The sequence below is a fragment of the Lontra canadensis genome, unplaced genomic scaffold, assembly GCF_010015895.1.
Source record: "Lontra canadensis isolate GAN:19392208 unplaced genomic scaffold, GSC_riverotter_1.0 scaffold12, whole genome shotgun sequence".
Classification (NCBI taxonomy): domain Eukaryota; kingdom Metazoa; phylum Chordata; class Mammalia; order Carnivora; family Mustelidae; genus Lontra; species Lontra canadensis.
In genome coordinates this window covers 10,747,737-10,767,246 of record NW_022631006.1, presented here as the reverse complement: position 1 = coordinate 10,767,246, position 19,510 = coordinate 10,747,737, and the positions used below count along the sequence as shown (strand labels likewise).

At 37.6% G+C, this 19,510-nt stretch overlaps 1 protein-coding gene across 3 annotated transcripts in view; it reads left to right on the top strand.

Annotated features, from left to right (window-relative positions):
- The window catches only part of AP4E1 (adaptor related protein complex 4 subunit epsilon 1), a 66,318-nt gene that overhangs the window by 33,359 nt on the left and 13,449 nt on the right, over window positions 1–19,510 (top strand). For all 3 annotated transcript variants that reach the window (XM_032856494.1, XM_032856493.1, XM_032856492.1), the window contains exons 11-17: window positions 2,028–2,167; window positions 3,186–3,298; window positions 3,410–3,528; window positions 8,111–8,413; window positions 10,532–10,646; window positions 14,248–14,371; window positions 19,039–19,297. In XM_032856494.1, the coding sequence (XP_032712385.1) occupies window positions 2,028–2,167; window positions 3,186–3,298; window positions 3,410–3,528; window positions 8,111–8,413; window positions 10,532–10,646; window positions 14,248–14,371; window positions 19,039–19,297 (1,173 nt within the window). The remainder of the gene's footprint in view (window positions 1–2,027; window positions 2,168–3,185; window positions 3,299–3,409; window positions 3,529–8,110; window positions 8,414–10,531; window positions 10,647–14,247; window positions 14,372–19,038; window positions 19,298–19,510) is intronic.

The window sequence follows — 19,510 nt, the reverse complement described above, 5'->3', positions numbered from 1 at the left end:
AATATATATGTATATATATGTGTGTGTATATATATATGTATATATGTCTATTTTTATGTATAGATTTATTATATCTATTATATATATATGCATATATATAGATATATATAAATGTATCTATATATACGCATATACATATATACATATATATATACACACACATATATATACATATATATTTGTTTTGAGAGAGGGAGAGCAGAGAGGGAGGGACAGAGGGAGAAGGAGAGAGAGAGACTCTTAAGCAGGCTCCACTCTTAGCATGGAGTCTGAGGTGAGGCTTGATCTCATGACCCTGAGATCATTACCTAAGCTGAAATCCACAGCTGGACGCTTAAATGACTGAGCCACCCAGGTGCTCCATATTTTTTCTTTTTGCTTTCATGTTTTTAATCATCCGAAAATTGTTATCTACCTCAAATGAATCTGGGAAGTTTACGGATATACTAATTTCTATGTATAGGCATCATAGAAAAGTGATAAGGCACCAAAGGACAATAACTAATAATTATATGGCTCTTCCACTTTGAACAGATATAGAGCATGCATTTTCTTTGTGTGATTGGCTACAAATTGAGCAGAGTTGACTTAGGTACAGTTTTCTTATTGCTATATTTAATTTGGGGGCTCTTATTTAAAAATGAGAGTCCAAGGGAAAATATAATGATCATGTCTGATCTGTTTAAAATGGTCAAGTCTGGATCTGTTTTTCTATTACCTGTAGTGAGAAAAGTAGTTTGAATCCTTCGGGGAAGATACTAAGTATCAGTGGTGTCCCAAGATGGTATTGCAGTACTGTCTTTGAATGCCACTGTCACATTTAACCTCTATAAGTAATTGCATACCAGGAACTTTGGTCCCTGGGTATGGAGGGACCTGTTGCTTTGGACTGGGATTCCCTTTTATTTGGTTTTATTACTTATCTTTCTTACAGGGAGAAAGAAGGAGGTAACATAAAAATATCATATCCCATGCAGTCTTGGAAATGCAGAATTGCATGGTCTTAGAATAGGAAATAAATGGGGTGTAAATTATCTAAAAATATATAATACATAGTTCAGAATCTATAGGGAGCATGTTTGAGACAGCTAGATAAATTGAAAACTAACGATAGGGGGACCTGTGTTTTTGTAGATTTTAAATGGAGTCAAAGATTAACTGAAACAGTTATCTTTTGTACTTGAAATCCTGGCTATAAAGATTGAAAAATTGAAAAGAGCCCTAATGAACAAGTCTAACAAGTGGGATATGTGGACGTTCTCTTGCAGCTGTTGTTGTTGATCCTAAAATACCAGTAAATAATACCTTCTCAGTACTGTCTCATATTGACTTCTGGGAATTACAGTATTTTTAGAACCTTAATGTAGGGCCTTAGAAAGCCCAGCTGAATGGGAGCTTACTGTGGTACTGGTCTTCCTTCATTTTGCTTGAAGAAGCAAGAGGTATATTCCTGAGCACTGAGATGGTGGCTGTAACACAGTTTTTCCTTGCTGCCTGAGATTCTGAACATAGGCCTTGCTGAGGCTTTGAAGCACTTGAGCCACCAACCCTTGTCCATTAGAGGCCGTTTGCCCTCGGCTGACAAACCTGCTCAAGGGCTGTTTTCGATTGTTTGGGTAGTGTGGAAAATAGTTTGTAAGACTGGATTTTTATATGTGTTTTATGTGTGTATATATGCGTGCACATACAGGCATTAGTAATACAGGTTTAAGAAGTAAGCCTTTAAATTTTTTAGTCTTTACGTGGCCTCTTATGTAGTAGTAGTCAGATTATACTTATTGAGATCAGTAGAAGCCTTTTAGACTTTGCAATTGATTATGATTAATTTTTTTGACACTAGGTTCTGTCTTTCTTAAGTTCTGTTTCAGTTAAAATGTGCATTTCTTCAGCACCTACTAACGGACTGCCCAGCTGACCTGTGCAAAAGTGGGAAAATCAACTGTATTATAAACCTATATAGTGCTGTATTTATTGGAGTTATCATGCATAGTTTTGTAATACTGTTTTTATTTCTCTTTCTTAAATAGACTTTGGAACTTCTTTACAGAATTACTAATGCACAGAATATAACAGTGATTGTCCAGAAAATGCTTGAATATTTACATCAGAGCAAAGAAGAATATATTATTGTCAATTTGGTTGGCAAAATAGCTGAGCTTGCTGAGAAATATCCTTTGTTTGGACCATGAGTCATGGATACCTTTAGAAAGGGAGAAGCAGACTCTCTGCTGAGCAGGGAGCGTGTTGTGGGACTCAGTCCCAGGACCCTGGGATCATGACTTGAGCCAAAGCCAGATGCTTAACTGACTAAGCCACTCAGGAGTCCCAGTGCCTCCTTATCTTTGACTTTACTTCATACTTAGTTTCTTTTCTGATAAAAGTTCTTGTTTTACAGAGGGGGCCTTGGGAGTAGGGATCAGCATCTAAAATTTATCCTTTCAACTGTTGTTTATACTGGAAATTGTTGTGATAAGGTGGTTGGGAACTCCACATGTCACTCTTCTTCACATTTGGTTTTTTGGTTTTTTTTTTTTTTTTTAAATTTATTTTCAGCGTAACAGTATTCATTGTTTTTGCACCACACCCAGTGCTGCATGCAATTGGTTTTTAAAAGTCAGTGTAACTTTGTAGGTCACAAGGAGATTCCATTCTTTTAAAGATGTCTGTTATTTAAATCTAAGAAAGAGTAATGTACAGTGTTAATCCAGGTGTCTTGGAAATTGCTTAAGTATAGTTTTTTCCTAGCCAGTGCTGTAGCTCTGGCCAGCAGAATGATAGAATTTTAGAACTGAAACAGAACAGATTAGAGAAGACGTTAAACAGCTTGTTCTGGTAGACACACCACATTTAGCCTCTTTGAAGTATGTATCATTTTCCATTATTTGTCCTTAGTCAGCTGGAACATTTCTTTAAATTATTTCACACGTATTCATTGGATACTTAGTTACATACAAGGAACAGTGCTAGATGAAGCAACATGAACTTAGTTTATTAAGCTTATTAAATAAGTCTTTACTGAGCATCTATTTTATATTAAACTGGAGTACAGAACAATTTGTTGGCGGAGGTTAGGAGCAAAAATGACAAGGTAGGATGGGTTGGGGGTTATTCTTTAAAAGGTTGGTGCAAAGATAATTTTAATACATGGCACTTGGAAGTGTACTTGTTCTTAACACTGTGGACACATATGCTCCTGATAATGCATGGTTTATTCAGACAATGAATGCTGTGTTTTCAGTGGGAGGAGATGTCATGCATCCTGATATTCCCAATAACTTTATGAGACTGCTCGCAGAAGGTTAGTAAATTACTGCATTCTGTAAAATAGAGATCCAAAAATTAAATGTTTTGTTATGGAGTCCTTAGAGAATTTAGTGGAAGTTAAAATGATGTATCAATTTCTTTGTAGGTTTTGATGATGAAACAGAAGATCAACAATTAAGGCTTTATGCAGTTCAGTCTTATCTCACTTTACTAGATGTGGAAAATGTGTTTTATCCACAGAAATTTCTTCAAGTTATGAGTTGGGTGAGCAAAGTACATTAGATCATAAGTATTTATAATATTTTTTATAATGCCAAATACTAACAGTTTATTTCCTTTAGAAGTCATTCAGTTCTACTCTGCTGACTCTAGCTGTCAATTTTCTTTCCCAGTGGCTAGTTTCTGTCACTTACCCATCTAGCTGTCTGTTCATTCTCCCTGCCATCTCTCTTGTCTTATCTTTTAAGTATAGGTATTTGGTTAGCTATCTGTGTCTACAATACGTTTGTTGTGTTTTCTGTGCGAATCTGTGTTAGAATATGTGAACACTGTGTGTTATTTTTTTTTTTAATTCTTTTTTTTTTTTTTTAAGATTTTATTTATTTATTTGACAGAGATGACAAGCAGGCAGAGAGGCAGGCAGAGAGGGGAGAAGCAGGCTCCCTGCTGAGCAGAGAGCCCGATGCGGGGCTCTATCCCAGGACCCTGGGATCATGACCTGAGCTGAAGGCAGAGGCTTTAACCCACTGAGCCACCCAGGCGCCCCCTGTGTGTCTGTTATATTAGTTTTCTGTTGCTGTGTGTTCCCACAAACTTAGTGCTTAAAACATCTCGGTGCTCTGCTTAGAGACTCTCAGGGTTGCAGTCAGGGTGTTGGCTGGGGCTGCTGTCTCATCTGAATCTTGACTGGTGAGGGATCCCCTCCCAAGTTCATGTGGTTGTTGGAAGAAATCGGGTTCTTGCAGCTGTAGGACTGAGTGTTTGAGGTTCAGATTGTTGACTGTAGGCTACTCTTAGTTCCCAGAGCTGCGTGTTTTGTTCATTCATGTAGACCTCCTGACATACCTCCTGGCTTCATCAAAGCCAGCAAAGGAGATCATCTCTTTGTAGGATGAAGGTCACATGTATATAATATAATCACAGGTAATTGCACGCATATCATCATCTCTGTGTATTTTTTGTGTGCATATGGGTGAGTTTTGTTAGGGGGAGATTTGGTGAAGTACAACTACTAGATCATAGGCTGTACATATTTTAATATTTTATACTTTGGCCAAATGTTAGCTTGTTAACTTAAACTTTACCCAGACTTTTATTTAAGAATTTTTTTCTCAACTGCAGGAACATTGAAAGACTACTATAATAAGTACCTCTATACTTTTCATCTGTATTCCCAGTTAATATTTTTTAACCACCTTTGCTTTACTGTATCTATATCTATATGTAGCTCTACCTATATACAGTTTGTTTTGCTGAGCCATTTACAATAGAGTTGCAGATATCATGACACTCCTTAAAAAATGCACTGTGAATCTTTAAGAATGACATTGTCCTGTCATAGAACCATTATTACATTGGTAATAAGAAATATAACATTAATCCATTAATATCACTTACTGTGTAGTCCATTTTCACATTTATCCATTTGTCCAAAAAAGATCTATTATGGTTGTTTTTCTACTACTCCCAATCCTGGATCCAGTCAGGGTTCACAAATTGCCTTTGGTTGTCTTTTTAGCCTCTTTTATTTTATATTGATCCTCAGTTTCCTTTTGTTTTCATGATACTGATTTTTTTGGATGAATGCTGTTGACTTATAGACTACCCAGCATCCTGAATTTGCCTCATTATTTCTGGTTTGGTTAAACATTTTTAGCAAGAATACTACATCAACAATATTTTGTACTTTCCACTGCATCATCAGGACACATTTGGTATCAATTCCTCTAGTCATTAGTGATTTTAAGTTTCATTGTTTGGTTAAGATGATGATCTTTATTTAGATCTCTCCATTGTAAAGATGCCCTTTCTCTTGGTAATTTGTAATTAATCTAAGGTGATTCTATGTGGCTACTCATGAACATCTTTTCCTCAGCTGTCTTTCACCAGTGGTTTTAGTATTGGTAATCCTTGCCTGAATGGTTATTGTATTGGCAGCTCTTTCTTTTTTTTTTCTCCATGTCACTCCATATATTTATAGTGCTTTTATTTCTTTCCATAACATACAGATTCTGTACAAATTTTGTTGGATTTATACTTAAGTATTTCACTTTCTTTAGAGCAGTAGTAAATAAATTGTATTTTTAATTTTGGTTCCCACATGTCTGTTGCTAGTTTATTCAAGTACAATATTTTTGTATTTTGATCTTGTCTTTGCAATCTTGCTTTGCAATCTTTGAACCTTGCTGAACTCACTAATCTAGGATGCGTGTGTGTGTGTGTGTGTGTGTGTGTGTGTGTGTGTGTGTATGTGTATAGATTTCTTGTAGATTCCTACATCTCGGGGCACCTGAGTGGCACAGTGGGTTAAGCCTCTGCCTTCAGCTTGGGTCATGGTCCTGGGGTCCTGGGATCGAGCCCCGCATCCGGCTCTCTGCTTGGTGGGGAGCCTGCTTCCTCCTCTCTCTCTGCCTGCCTCTCTGCCTACTTGTGATCTCTGTCTGTCAAATAAATAAATAAAATCTTCAAAAAAAAAAAAAAAGAATTCTTACATCTCTGTTCATGAGATTTTTTTCTACTCTGTTGTTACAGTTTTGGTCTGAATTAAGGAATGTTCTTTCCTCTTCCATGTTCTGGAAAAATTGTATAGAAGAGTGTTGTTAAATTTTTAAGTGTTTGGAAAAGTTCCTGTTATTGATTTCTAGTTTGATGCCATTGTTTTCAGAGAAAATACTTGGTGAATTTGGTTGTGTTAAGTTTGTTGAGGTTTGTTTTATGGCCCAAGATATATCTTACTATATGTTCTGTGGGTGCTTGAAAAGAATGGGTATTCTGCTGTTGTTGGATGGTATGTCCAATAAACGTTGATTAGATTTTTTTGGTGATGGTATTGTGACACAGGTGTTGAGATCTCTACTATGTGGCCTCCACTGAATTGTGAAGGGGTTGTCTAGCTATGGCTGAGCATGGCGAAAGTCCTGACTCTCCTCTAGGCTTCTCCTGACCCCACCCTAGCAGAGGTAGGGTGGGGTCCCTCTTATACTTGGGTAGAGGTGAAGTGACTTCATATGTGGTCTTCATGGACACTGTGGAGGAGTGGGCCTCTCTACAGTTGGTGGGGATGAAAGTCCTGATTCTCCACAGGGACTTCTCAGTCACTACCCTTGTGTGGGAATGGGGGTGCCTCTTACAGCTTGGTAGGGTGGAAGTCTTGGCTCTCTACTCTGCCTGTGCTGGTGTGGGTGGGTCTATGGTTCTTTTCTGTGTAGTGCTTGGCTGGAGTAGAAGGGTTATTGTCTTAAAGTTTTCTGGCCTCCTGGCTCTTTCACTAGAGGGCAGGCTTTACTTCGGGCCAGTTTGTCTGCACCCATTGGTGTTTCCAGGTTGCTGGCTTGCTAGTACCCAGTCTGGGGTGTATGAAGCAGCAGATAACCCACTGTACTGTCCCAGCATCCTTAGCAGTCAGCCTTCTTTTCTCCACCTATTGGTGTCTTTTTATGTGTGCTTTATACATAACATCAAAGGTTTTTAGGTATACTTATTGGGAAGAATAGGGGAAAATGCACCTACTCCATCTTCCCATTAATTTTTGAACTGGAATTTATATTACTAGCTTTTCTAGAGCTATCTTCCATCTTATTAAACCACACAAAAAATTATCTTGCTACTTTAAAGATTGAACTTACTTAGTTCTATTTATTTTTCCTCCTGTTCATTTTACTAGCTATAAATTTTTCCTTGCCTGTCACCTCACCTCACTGTTGGTTTTTTTTTTTTTTAAACTGCTGATGCCAATGTTACTCAAAGACATGAAAATACTCTATAAGTAGCACTTAGGAAAGATCTCACACTCCATGAATTATCAGTTTGTTTGTTTGTTTGTTTTTAAAGATTTTATTTATTTGACAGAGAAAGAGGTCACAAGTAGGCAGAGAGGCAGGCAGAGAGAGAGTGGTAAGCAGGCTCCCTGCTGAGCAGAGAGGCTGATGTGGGGCTCAGTCCTAGGACCCTGAGACCATGACCTGAGTCATGGCAGAGGCTTAACCCACTGAGCCACCCAGGTGCCCCGAAATATCAGTTATTAATGATTCTTAGGCCATTAGGATTATGTATCACCTAAATAAGTTAGATGTAAGAAAAAACGTATGTGACTTAGATCAGTGTTCCTCAGAGTTTCTTCTTTGGATCATCTGCATCAGAATCAGCTGATGCTGGTTCAAGATGAGTATTTTAGATCCCCAAGACAGACATATTAACTCAGAATATCTGGGGGTAGAACCTAGAAATCTGTATGTTTATGAAACACCTCAGGTGACTCTCATGCATATTAGCATGTGAGAACCCCTGGTTTAAGTGCTTATTGCAAAATAAGTAACAGAGTGTGGACAGGCATATAAAAAGCAATAACCAAACCTGAAAATCAGAAGAAAGTGAACTTATAAAGGTGGGCTGCTTTATATATTATTAATGATAAAGATGTGGAAAACCTTTTTGTATGGAGTTCCAATACTTATATAATTTTGAACCTGAAATGTATAGTTTTATCCTTATCCAATAATTTGCTATGACAGTATGTTTAATCTAGAGTAAATTGACTCCAGCAGTAGCTACTTTGTTTGGATTTCTGAGTACAGTTTGCTGCGTAACTTGATACTTCTATATAAACATCTGTTTGTTTTACTCATAGGTCTTAGGGGAGTATTATTACCTCTTAGATAAGGACACACCAGAGGAAGTTCTAACCAAGCTCTACAAGTTACTTGTAAGTGACTCAGTTTCTTCAGAAACAAAAGCCTGGTTAATCGCTGCTGTTACCAAGTTGACATCCCAAGCACACTCTTCTAACATAGTCGAGAGATTAATCCAGGAATTCACCGTATCTCTGGATACTTGTATGAGACAGCATGCATTCGAATTAAAACACTTATGTGAGAATGTGGAACTTATGAAGAGCTTGCTTCCAGTTGATAAGAGCTGTGAAGACATGGTGGTAAGACATCTGTATTTTAGTTTTGTAAAAATCACGTTGTCTATAACAGGTTAATTCTTCCATTTGTGATATATCTGGGATATATCAGAATATAGTTTCTGTAACACTGACGATGAAGGTTGGAGTTTTTCTCACATTAGTATGAGAGAGAATTTGAGAGCTGCAGGTCAATAGTGATCCCGACTAGTTAGGAATAGGGGAGTATCTCTTCTGGAGAACTGCAATGAAGGCATTTATATCCTGTGACCATCTCTTTTAACATACGGTAATTCAAGAATTAAAAAATTTTAGTCTCTCTTTAATTTTTCTAATATGTCATTTAATTATTACTTTGTTTTCTTTGAGAATGTAAAAAATACTTCTGTGTTGCATTTTGTCCCCCTGGTGTCTTAACTTCTTTCCCACTTTAGAACCTGATTACCCACCTTTCCTTTTCCCACCTTTCAGCCAGCACCCTTTTTAACCTAATGAGCTCAGTTATTACTCACCCTGAGTGCATACCGGTCTCTCCCCCAGACTGGCATAAATTAGGAAATTTCCAAAAGGAAATCAGATTTGTACAAATATTTATTTGTCAAATATAGTTGAGAAAGAGGATGGGAGAGGTAGCCTTCCCACTAATTCTGACTCAGATTTTCATGACTCGTATTCATTTTGAACCTTTGTCCATTGGTTCTTTCAGATAGCTCCTAAAAGCAGAGGCCTTGCTTCCATGTTTGGTAGGCATTCCAGAGACATGCATTGAAATGGTGAATAAATATGCTACATACAGTAGTAAACTAGGAAGTAACCTATTTCCTCTTTCCTTCCAGTAGAAGATAGTGATGATGACATAGCTTCATTTTGTAAGAATCTTACTGAAACTAAACCTTTCTTGGGGCGCCGGGGTGGCTCAGTCGTTAAGCATCTGACTTCGGCTCAGGCCATCATGGGTCTTGGGATCGAGCCCCACATTGGGTTCCCTGCTCAACGGGAAGCCTGCTTCTCCCTCTCCCACTCCCCTTCCTTGTGTTCCCGCTTTTGCTGTCTCTCTCTGTCAAATAAATTAAATTTAAAAAAAAAAAGAAAGAAACTAAACCTTTTCAGATTCAGAGTGTGACGTGCCACTTAACTATTTGAGATTCCCCTGCTTTTCTAATTACCTGAGCTGTTAGTGTACACCTGGCTAAACCAGAAGCAAACTGTGGCTTCTGAAGCCGCCACCACTGTCATAGCCTTTTGTGTAGATTTCACTCTTCACTCACTTTTTCTTTTCTTCTTTTCCCCTTACTACTCTTCATCTCATTTCTTTTCACTTAATCATTCTCTCATACCTTTCTATTCCTGCTGAAATTAAATAATTTTCCATAGATTTGTGAAAAAGCATTTTCAGGTAGAAGAGAATAGGATGGTAAATCAAAGGCACTGTGGGAGTCTGAATAGTGGCGTCCCCACAGTGTACACACCTTAATCCCTGGAACTTTACATGGTAACAAGGACTTTGTAGATGGGATTAAGTTAAGGATTTTGTGATGAGGAGATTATCTTGAATTGTCCGGAAGGCATGATCACAAGACGTAAAGGTGAGGAAAGAGAGAGGAGAAAGCCAACTAACAATAGAAGCAGAGATCAGAGTGATGTGGCCACAAGCCAAGGAATAGTGGTGCCTTCAGAAACTGAAAGGGATAAGGAACTTACTCTTCCTTGGAGTCTTCAAAAGGAGCTAGCCTTGCCCACACCTTATTTTTAGCCCCCAGCACAAACTAATACAGATCCTGTAGCTCCTGGTGTAGGTGTCTTCTCTAGTAGATTACAATTCTCATGAGGGTGGGAACTGTCTTTGTCTCAGTCCTAGCACCTAACATATGATGCTGTAACATATTGGTTGCCGTTTTTGCAGGGCACTGAAATTGATCACAATTGCAGAAGACTTACATTGTTAACATTCTTAGCTAATTGATTTGAATATAGATGTTTTAGAAAGCTAGAGAGCTTGGTGGCACTTTCAGAATTGAAGTTCAGTTTTACATTTAAAAATTATTTTTAGGACACATGGATTAAAATTATGTGAGTGTACAGTCTACTGTACATTTAGGGTAAATGTTTTTAATTTTTAATTTTTGCTTCATGCTAATACAGGTAGATGCTTCTTTATCTTTTCTGGATGGTTTTGTGGCTGAAGAACTTAGTCAGGGGGCAGCGCCTTATAAACCTCACCACCAACGGCAGGAGGAAAAGTTTTCTCAGGAAAAAGGTAAGTTTTCATGGGTCTGTAACAAGCTTAATTGCAGGGACATCATTTTTTTTTTTTTTTTAAGATTTTATTTATTTATTTGACAGAGAGAGAGAGAGAGATCACAAGTAGGCAGAGAGGCAGGCAGAGAGAGAGGGGGAAGCAGGCTCCCCACCGAGCAGAGAACCCCATGTGGGGCTCGATTTCAGGACCCTGAGATCATGACCTGAGCTGAAGGCAGAGAGGCTTATTAACCCACTGAGCCACCCAGGTGCCCCAAGGACATGAATTTTTTTAATGCAATTGACATTATAGCCTTGTAATGTAAATAACTGAGAATGTTTTTATCATCTCTCTTTAAATCTGCTTGTGACTTGTTTACCCTGATTAGGTATTTGGATACCCAGAAAAAAGATGTTAGCCCAGAGATAGTCCCAAAGTCATAGGCTCCATATACATAAGTGCCTAAGGAAGCCATTCCGGAATTTTGAAGGAACTCAAGGATGGAATTATCATGTTGGGTCACTGTGCTAAAGGGAGGGCTCATAGTTATTTACATGAGCATATCTATAGAAAAGTTTGAAAAAACAAATCTGGTTACCATGGACTAGTGAGTTTCATTTTCGTTCTGAGCAGCTTATATAAACTGTTTAAGAATGCTTCCTCGAACAAAATGTCTGATCAGTGAAGTTAGAAACAGCTAAGAAAAGAAAGAATAACTTTACATTTCAGAAATGTAGCCTGTCAGGGAAAGATGTCTGCCATGATTTTGGTAAAAAGCAGATTATTCAGATGTTTGGATGGTGGATGGGAAGTATGCATATTAATAGAGAGAGACTGCTGAATATTATCTCTGTAGGAGTTCAGAATGGTAATAGTGAGAAGTTCAGTGCTGAAAGCTCTTCATCTCCACATTCATCACTAATGATTTTGTTGAGTACTTTCCAGGCTCTGTGGTAGGCATATGAGAACAACTAACTGGTTGATATTAAAATGACACCAAAAAAGTGTAAGTTGCAATTCGGCCATCTGCTTCCTTCTTCTGACTCTTTCTGCATACCGTTATTTTCCTCTTGCTCCCCACATGCACATGAACTCTTAGTGTCCAGTTAACTTTTAAAAAAATCTTATGCTCTTCTAGTCATTCACCTCTGTAATGATCTTGGTAAGTTTTTACTGAAGAATGAAAATAATGTGGTTTGAAGTTCATTCTCAGCCTCAGGCCTTTCCAGGCTTTCCGTGGATGACAGTGCTTAATTCTGTTGTCTCAGATTAGGAATTTTACCTGTCTCCAGATGTTGTCCTTCTGTGTCTAGTTGTTTTTTTCTCCCCACTCTTAAACTCTACCTCTGATTTTGAATTCTTTCTGCTCAATCTTTACTTGAGCTTTGGCTTAAATTGTTTTTACTTGTGCATAGGAAACATTTCTTGAGCTCTTCACTGCTATTTTGTTAATGCAGAGGCTTGATAATAGTTACGGATGCTATTAAAAAGAGGTCAAAATGGGATAGGAAGTTAAACTACATGATTGAAAAGCTTAAGATGGGAGGATTTTCTAGTTGAAAAGGACCTTCTAAGGATTTAGAGAATTGATTTCTTTTTTTAAAAATTATGTTCAGTTAGCCAACATAGAGTACATCATTAGTGTTTGATATAGTGTTCAGTGATTCATTAGTTGTGTATAACACCCAGTGCTCATCAGCACACGTGCCCTCCTTAGTACCCATCACCCCACCCCCCGCTCCCTTCTGTAACCCTCAGGATGGTTCCTGGAGCCCAGAGTCTTGTGGTTTGTTTCCCTTTCTGACTCCTTCCCATTCAGTTTTCCTTCCCTTCCCCTGTGGTCCTCTGCACTATTCCTTATATTTCACATATGAGTGAAATGATATGATAATTGTCTATTTAGAGAAGTGATTTTGAAATATGATTATGAATCAGAATCATGGAGTTTTTAAAAAATGATACAGATTTTTGAGCCTTACTCCTGTATCTTTTGTTTCTGAACCTTGGAAAGCTTGGCTGTATGTGGGAGATTCTACAAAGTCAGCTTGATCCTGGTTATCAAATCAGCATTTGGAAACTGCTGATTTAGCCCAAATCCTTCACTTTACAGACAGAGAAGTTAAGATCTAGTTCATGTACCCAGTTAATACCTGATGTACATCAAGAACTCAGTTCTCCTGGTTATTAATTAGCCTATCATTTTGTTTTCTACTGCACATTGATTTCTCTTCTGTATCATTCTTTTAGATATAGAATTTGTTTCTTCTATCCTAAACTAGTTTATTTAGTTCTCTTTGGATTAGGTGTTGTTTCCTTTGGAAGAGAGTATAATAGAATACTTGAGAGTGGAGCTCTAGAACCAGGGTATCTGATTTCTTATCTGGCTCTATCATTTTTCCTATTTTTGTAATCTTTGATAAGTTCATGGTAAATCCTACCACAGTTTCTCCTTTATAAAATGAAGATAACAGAGAAGTTCACATTTATATTTTATAAAGCACTTTTTATGATTTAAGAAGGTCCTTTGTATTATAATCCAGGTAGTCCAAAAAGATAAAAATATGCCAGTTAGGATTAGGTATAGCTACATAGCATATTAGAAAACAAATTAACAAAATGTGCCTTTTACAAGACAGAAGATAACTACTTTTTCTGTTAAAGAAATTCCAGAAGTGGGCAGCCTAGGATTGATGATGGCTTCATGGATGTAAAGGAGGAAGGGAGAGAAGAAAGGTGTTTTTTTCGTCCAGGAAGATTTCTTCCAGAACTTGTGCACAGAATGTGTACATAATTTCATTGGCTGGAGCTCATGGCAGAGGAGTCTGGAAATGTCATTTCTTTTCTGGGGGGCCATGTACCTAGCTAAGAAGTGAGGTTTCTATTACTTAAAAGAGGAGAATGGATATTGGCTTCTGCTCTATCACAATAACAATATGAATTTTTATGGTTCTTGATTGAATTCATTTGGGTATACAGAGTCACAGGAATCTGAACCTGAGTAAACCTTATTCTTTTCAGTAAGGGAAATTTCACACTGAGGGTTCCATTAGTCCATTCAGTATAGGAATGTGCCTAAGATCATTTTGCTAAGCAAAAACGTGGTTATCTCTATTCATAGCTCATTAAACATTTTTGTCTGGGAGCAGCAACTTTTCAGTGACCTGGTTTATCAGTTATCTTTCCTAGTTGGATCTTCCTTTAGCTCCTAAGGGAGATGAAAAGATAAAAGTGAAGTACTGTTTGTGTTTGAGCAGATAATGGCCTACAGACTGTAATACTTCCAATAAATGATAACTTTTTTATTATTACTATAATTATTTGATTAGGTCATCTCCAGAGTCCCTTCCAGCTTAAAAATTGTCTTTGGAGGAGTGTCTGGCTGGCTTAGTTGGTGGAGCCTGTAACTCTTCATCTCGGGGTTCTGGTTTGAGCCCCATGTTAGGTATAGAGGTTACTTTAAAAAAATAAATAAATAAATAAAAATTGTCATTGGATTCTAACCTTCAGTTATTTTATTTCAGTAGTGAATGGTAACTTTGTTAACTTCTTCTTTCCCCTCTAACTTTTGCTTTGAATATGAACTTGTTTTTGTTGTAAAATTATTGTTTTAAAATTCTAGTTCTCAATTTTGAACCATATGGACTCTCCTTTTCTTCATCTGGCTTCACTGGACGACAGTCTCCTGCTGGCATTTCTCTTGGTTCAGATATATCTGGGAATAGTGCAGAGACCGGGCTGAAGGAGTAAGTTCCTTTCTTATTAAAATCGAGTACATAGGAGTATTTAAATTTCTTTAAAGTAGAAGTGTCCTTGAAAGCTGAAATCTTTCATCTCTTGTTTCAGTGGTTTCTATTTATTGTTTTCAGGGTGTTGATGTTGGACAGGAGAACTTGTAAGAGAAGAACATTCCTTCCAAAACAGCATAATGTACATAGAGTTTACACATGATAATGATCTGTGTGTTATTACTACATATTGTGTGTATGTATGTATGTTTCTGTATGTGTGTTATACACACATATATATATGCACACATGTACACATGTAGGTTTTTTAAAGAATACATAGTTGATTATTTTAAAGAATACATAGGTGATTATTCAGCATGTCATTCTCCATTTCTCAAAAGCTTACAGCCATTTCATTGGAAGGTTGACAGTACAGAGATGAACATAAAATAAGATGACTGACTTCATTTAAGTCAGCTGCATACTTTGCTCAAAATGCTTCCAGAGCTTCTTTCCTGCCACTGTGAAAATTGGGTGATATATTTGTCTAAATGTCTTATGTGGAGCCAAATCTTCAATCTTTTTAGGTAGATTTTGATTTTGGAAATATAAGTAAATTTTAGGAAATATAAGTAAATTTTTTTAAGTTAAAAAAGTGAGGTAATATATACAAAGTGCCTCATAAAATCCAGTGCATAGGAAGTGGTTGATACATGGAAGCTGCTAATATGAATACTAATTGTCATTGCCATCATTATCAATATCCAAAAGCTGAGTTAACCAAATGAAATTAGTGACCACTCTGGATAACTTTGGTTATTGACGTGACATAAAGTAATGAAAATGGCTTCCTTGTTTGTGAAGAAGCTTCTTAAAAGAGTTAAAACTTTTTTAACAATTTTAGTTTAATTCCAGTGTGGTTAAAAGGCAGTGTTAGACTAGTTTCCAGTGTACAGTATAGTGATTCAACGATTCCATATATTATTCAGTGCTTATTAAAAAAATGTTTTGAGTAATGGCAGCTTTGTTGGAATAAATGTAATAAAATCTCAAAGGTGGCAACTTTGAAAGATATGTTTGAATTTTGAGTCCTCATATGTTCATAATGGAGTCAGTCACTTTATTTTATGTTCATCTTTGCATTTGTTAGTCGTCTAGCATGATGGTTGGAAGAACTATTTACCAGAAGACTGACTCTAATCTATGTAGATTATGGGGAATATAAGATGATATGCTGAATGAAATTCTCTTTCTTAGACTTTTTTTACTGTTCTGTTGACACCCTTTTCTTTCCCAGACATTTAATTTTGGTATTCCAAGTATGGGGAACAGATATGATTTGTGAGCATTTGAATGTAGTGGTGATAGCAATTAAATGCGCCAGACAGAACACCAGGACAAGGGAAGGAGAGGACAGGAACCCTCTAAACCCAAGGAGGAACTTAGTCTCTTTTACCTGCACAACAGGTGACAGCATCTATTTGTTTAGTACTGAACTAAGATCTGGGGGACTTGATTTACTTGATCCTTGTAATTCCTATACATATACATGTACTACTCTGAGAGAAATGACATTTAGCAGAACTGCTAAGGAATAACACATATGCCGTGTTACCATGAAATGGAATTTAAAATTTATTTCCAAAGAGGACCACAGCTTACCCATGATTTCAGAATTGGGAACCTATGTGGTAGTTGACAAGGCAAATCAGCTTTAGAGAGCAGACAACCACTCTTTTGCAATCTCTAGCAAGCTGAGAGTAAAGTAGTAGCAAGCCCAATATAGAATTTCTTACTTTAGGCCGTCTTTGGGGGCTATCTGAAAAGGGAATTCCTAGAGCTGAATTAAAGTGTATCCCTAATCTTTTGAAGTTAGTTTGGCCAGAATTTACATCTGTGTTTGATTGATCTGATTAAAAACAATACAAAGGTATACCATGTAAACTCATGAATTTATCAAAACCCAAGAAAAGATGACTCATATTTAAAAAAATTATTTTACAGTATGTCTCATATTGTAAAGAAACATATTTTGTGTTCTTACTTACTTTTCCTGCTTTTTAGGCTGCCAATACATAATCCATGACAGAGAATTTATGTTGATAATACGCATGTATGCAGATGAAATATGCCAGAAAAGTCTTTAAAGTATCTTGAAGCTCCTTGTAGGCTTATTTTTCCTCTCCTTTCCTATTTTGCCTGTTGTTGTGGATTGGATTCCCTGGGAAATGCATTCCGTGATGGATTTAGCATGCAGAATGTAAAGGAGTGCCCTTGGGATCACCACCTGTGGAAAGAAGGAGAAAGAAGCAGGTTTGGGCATAGGAAGGAGTTAAGATGCAATGCAGTCTGACAGCAGTCTGCTGACCCTGTGGGGAGCTCAGAAGTTAGAGTGACCCTTCAGAGTTGTCCTGAGTTGGGTCCACATGGGGGCCAAGACTCTACACTTCTGTTCATCAGTCACTGGGTGTGGGCTGCCCAGGGAGGTATATGGTCTCAGGCAATGTGTCCCTCTGCAGCCGAGGCAACGCCAAAGCATGCTGTACTCCCAGCGATTGGGACAATAAGTCCTTTATTGAAGGGTCATCTGGATGGAGCATCCCAGGGTCCACCACACTTAACTTTTTTTGTTAACTGATATTTAAATAATTTACTAGTAAAACTTGGGGAGTTTCCCCTTTTTCTTCTTAATTAAAGGATGTATTTTTATAAACAGGGTTATAGAAATGCTGTGGGCATTTATGAATCCCTTTGAGTTTCTGCTGTTGAGCATCCTAGAGATGGCTGGGGGTCATCTTAGTGGTTCCTGTAACCACTTTTGATCTGCTCATGCAAGAAAACTGCTTTTCTTCTCACAGGTCTGATGGATAACTAATAGTTTTACTTTTTCTAAAAAAAACTTTTTTAGAAGGCTCTTTTGGTACGTGAAAGAAAAGGAGAAATCAAGATATTTGTAAAGGAACATTCAGCAGTAAAATTCAATGAGGAGGATTAGACTAATTCCCTCTAGGCATTTTTTTTTTTTAAGATTTTATTTGTTTATTTGACAGACAGAGATCACAAGTAAGCAGAGAGGCAGGCAGAGAGAGAGAGAGGAGGAAGCAGGCTCCCTGCAGAGCAGCGAGCCCGATATGGGGCTCCATCCCAGGACCCTGGGATCATGACCCAAGCCGAAGGCAGAGGCTTTAACCCACTGAGCCACCCAGGCACCCCTAGGCATTCTTTATTAACATTCAGATTGTCTTTCAGCTAATTTGTATTTAATAGCATTAGTTCTTCACTCAGTATGAGGTATAACCACCTGTCTTTGTTTCTGGCATAGTATAGAAAACCAAATTGATCATGATTCCAACAAACTGGAAGGGACTAATAACCAGTACAGATATTTCTGAGTTTTTCTGTTAGATTCATTTCATGATCTATCTTGTGGTACAAATTTACAGTGCTGTTTTGGACTATGACAGGGATGCTTAAATAAGCCAAGTGCAATGGACACACAGTTCTTATATGTAAACAATAAAGGTAATCTTTGGCTGTTTCAGCCTGCACTTGGGATTATTCACAGCTGTAACTTTTGACACAACAGTAGGTGAGTCCAAATTCTAATCACTACTTTTAATTCTTCAACTCAGGCATAAAGAAACATAACCTTCATGCCAAAACTCTTAATTTTTTCTTTTATAGCTCAGACTTCATTTCATTTTAAGAAAAGTATATTTATAATAGTTGAAAATGTAGCTAGTGTTCACATTAAGAAAACTTTTTGGATGGGTTAAGAATGGGTTTGAATGATTTTTTTTTTCTTTCAACAGGATTTTATTATATAATGTCTATTCCTTCATTGGGTGATTATAGCTAAGAAACTTAAAAGTCATTTCTGATCTCTAACTCATCAGCATTAGAGGTATTTTTGAAAAGTCAGTGGAGGAAAGGAACTAATTTATAGTAGTTCTGTTTTTGGATAACTTATTCAAGCTGTAAAATGAAAAGTCATCTAAAATTTTTAACTAAGTCTAGAGTTCTTTTGCCTTCAATCCTTTAGCTGGGGGGTGAGGGGACATTGGCTGAAACTAAAATAAAATCTAGGTTTTACTTCCTGACGTATAGAATATGAAAGCTATATGTATGTATTTATGTATTTATCTATTTATGTATTTATTTATTTATTTGACAGAGAGAGGAGTGAGAGAGAGAGTGTGAGCAGGGGGTGGGGGCAGAGGCAGAGGGAGAGAATCCCAAGCAGGCTCCATCCACAGTGCAGAGCTTGATGCAAGGCTTAATTTCACAACCCCCAGACCATGACTTGAGCTGAAATCAAGAGTTGTTACCTCACTGACTGAGCCACCCAGGGGACCCGTGAAAGCTGTTTTTAAAAGACCATGGCAGGGGCGCCTGGATGGCTCAGTGGGTTAAAGCCTCTGCCTTCAACTCAAGTCATGATCCCGGGGTCTTGGGATCGAGCCCTGCATCGGGCTCTCTGCTAAGCACGGAGCCTGCTTCCCTTCCTCTCTCTCTCTGCCTGCCTCTCTGCCTACTTGTGATCTCTGTCTGTCAAATAAATAAATCAAATCTTTAAAAAAAAAAAAAAGACCATGGCAATGATGTGTTTTAAAAAATGCCTTGAGAAAGTAACTCTTCAGCAGTTATTTAAGTTGTTTTGATTTCATTCTTAATCTTCTTAGGACAAATAGCTTGAAGCTGGAAGGTATAAAGAAATTGTGGGGGAAAGAGGGTTATCTTCCCAAGAAGGAAGGCAAAACTGGGGATGAAACTGAAGCTCCGCCTGTTCCTCAAGAGAGTATAATAATGGAGAATGTAGACCAAAATATAACAAAAAAGGATCAGTGTCAAGTCCATACCCAATCTAAAGAGGAGAAAGAAAAGCAGCTGCTGGCATCATCATTATTTGTTGGTCTAGGATCAGAAAGTACAATCAATTTGGTAAGTAGTCCATTATATTCCTCTGGGAATCTGTGTCCCTGTCTTGTACAAAAAAAACTGGCTCAACAAAAGTTCTTGGCTCCCATACACATGGTGGGAAATGGCTTTCCCAGCTCCAGAGCCACCAATGACATACTTTTTATATTCCTGAAAGAGAAATTCTAATTAGTTTAGCTTGAGTCAGGTGTTTTCTGTAGTCCAGTCAGCTGGGGC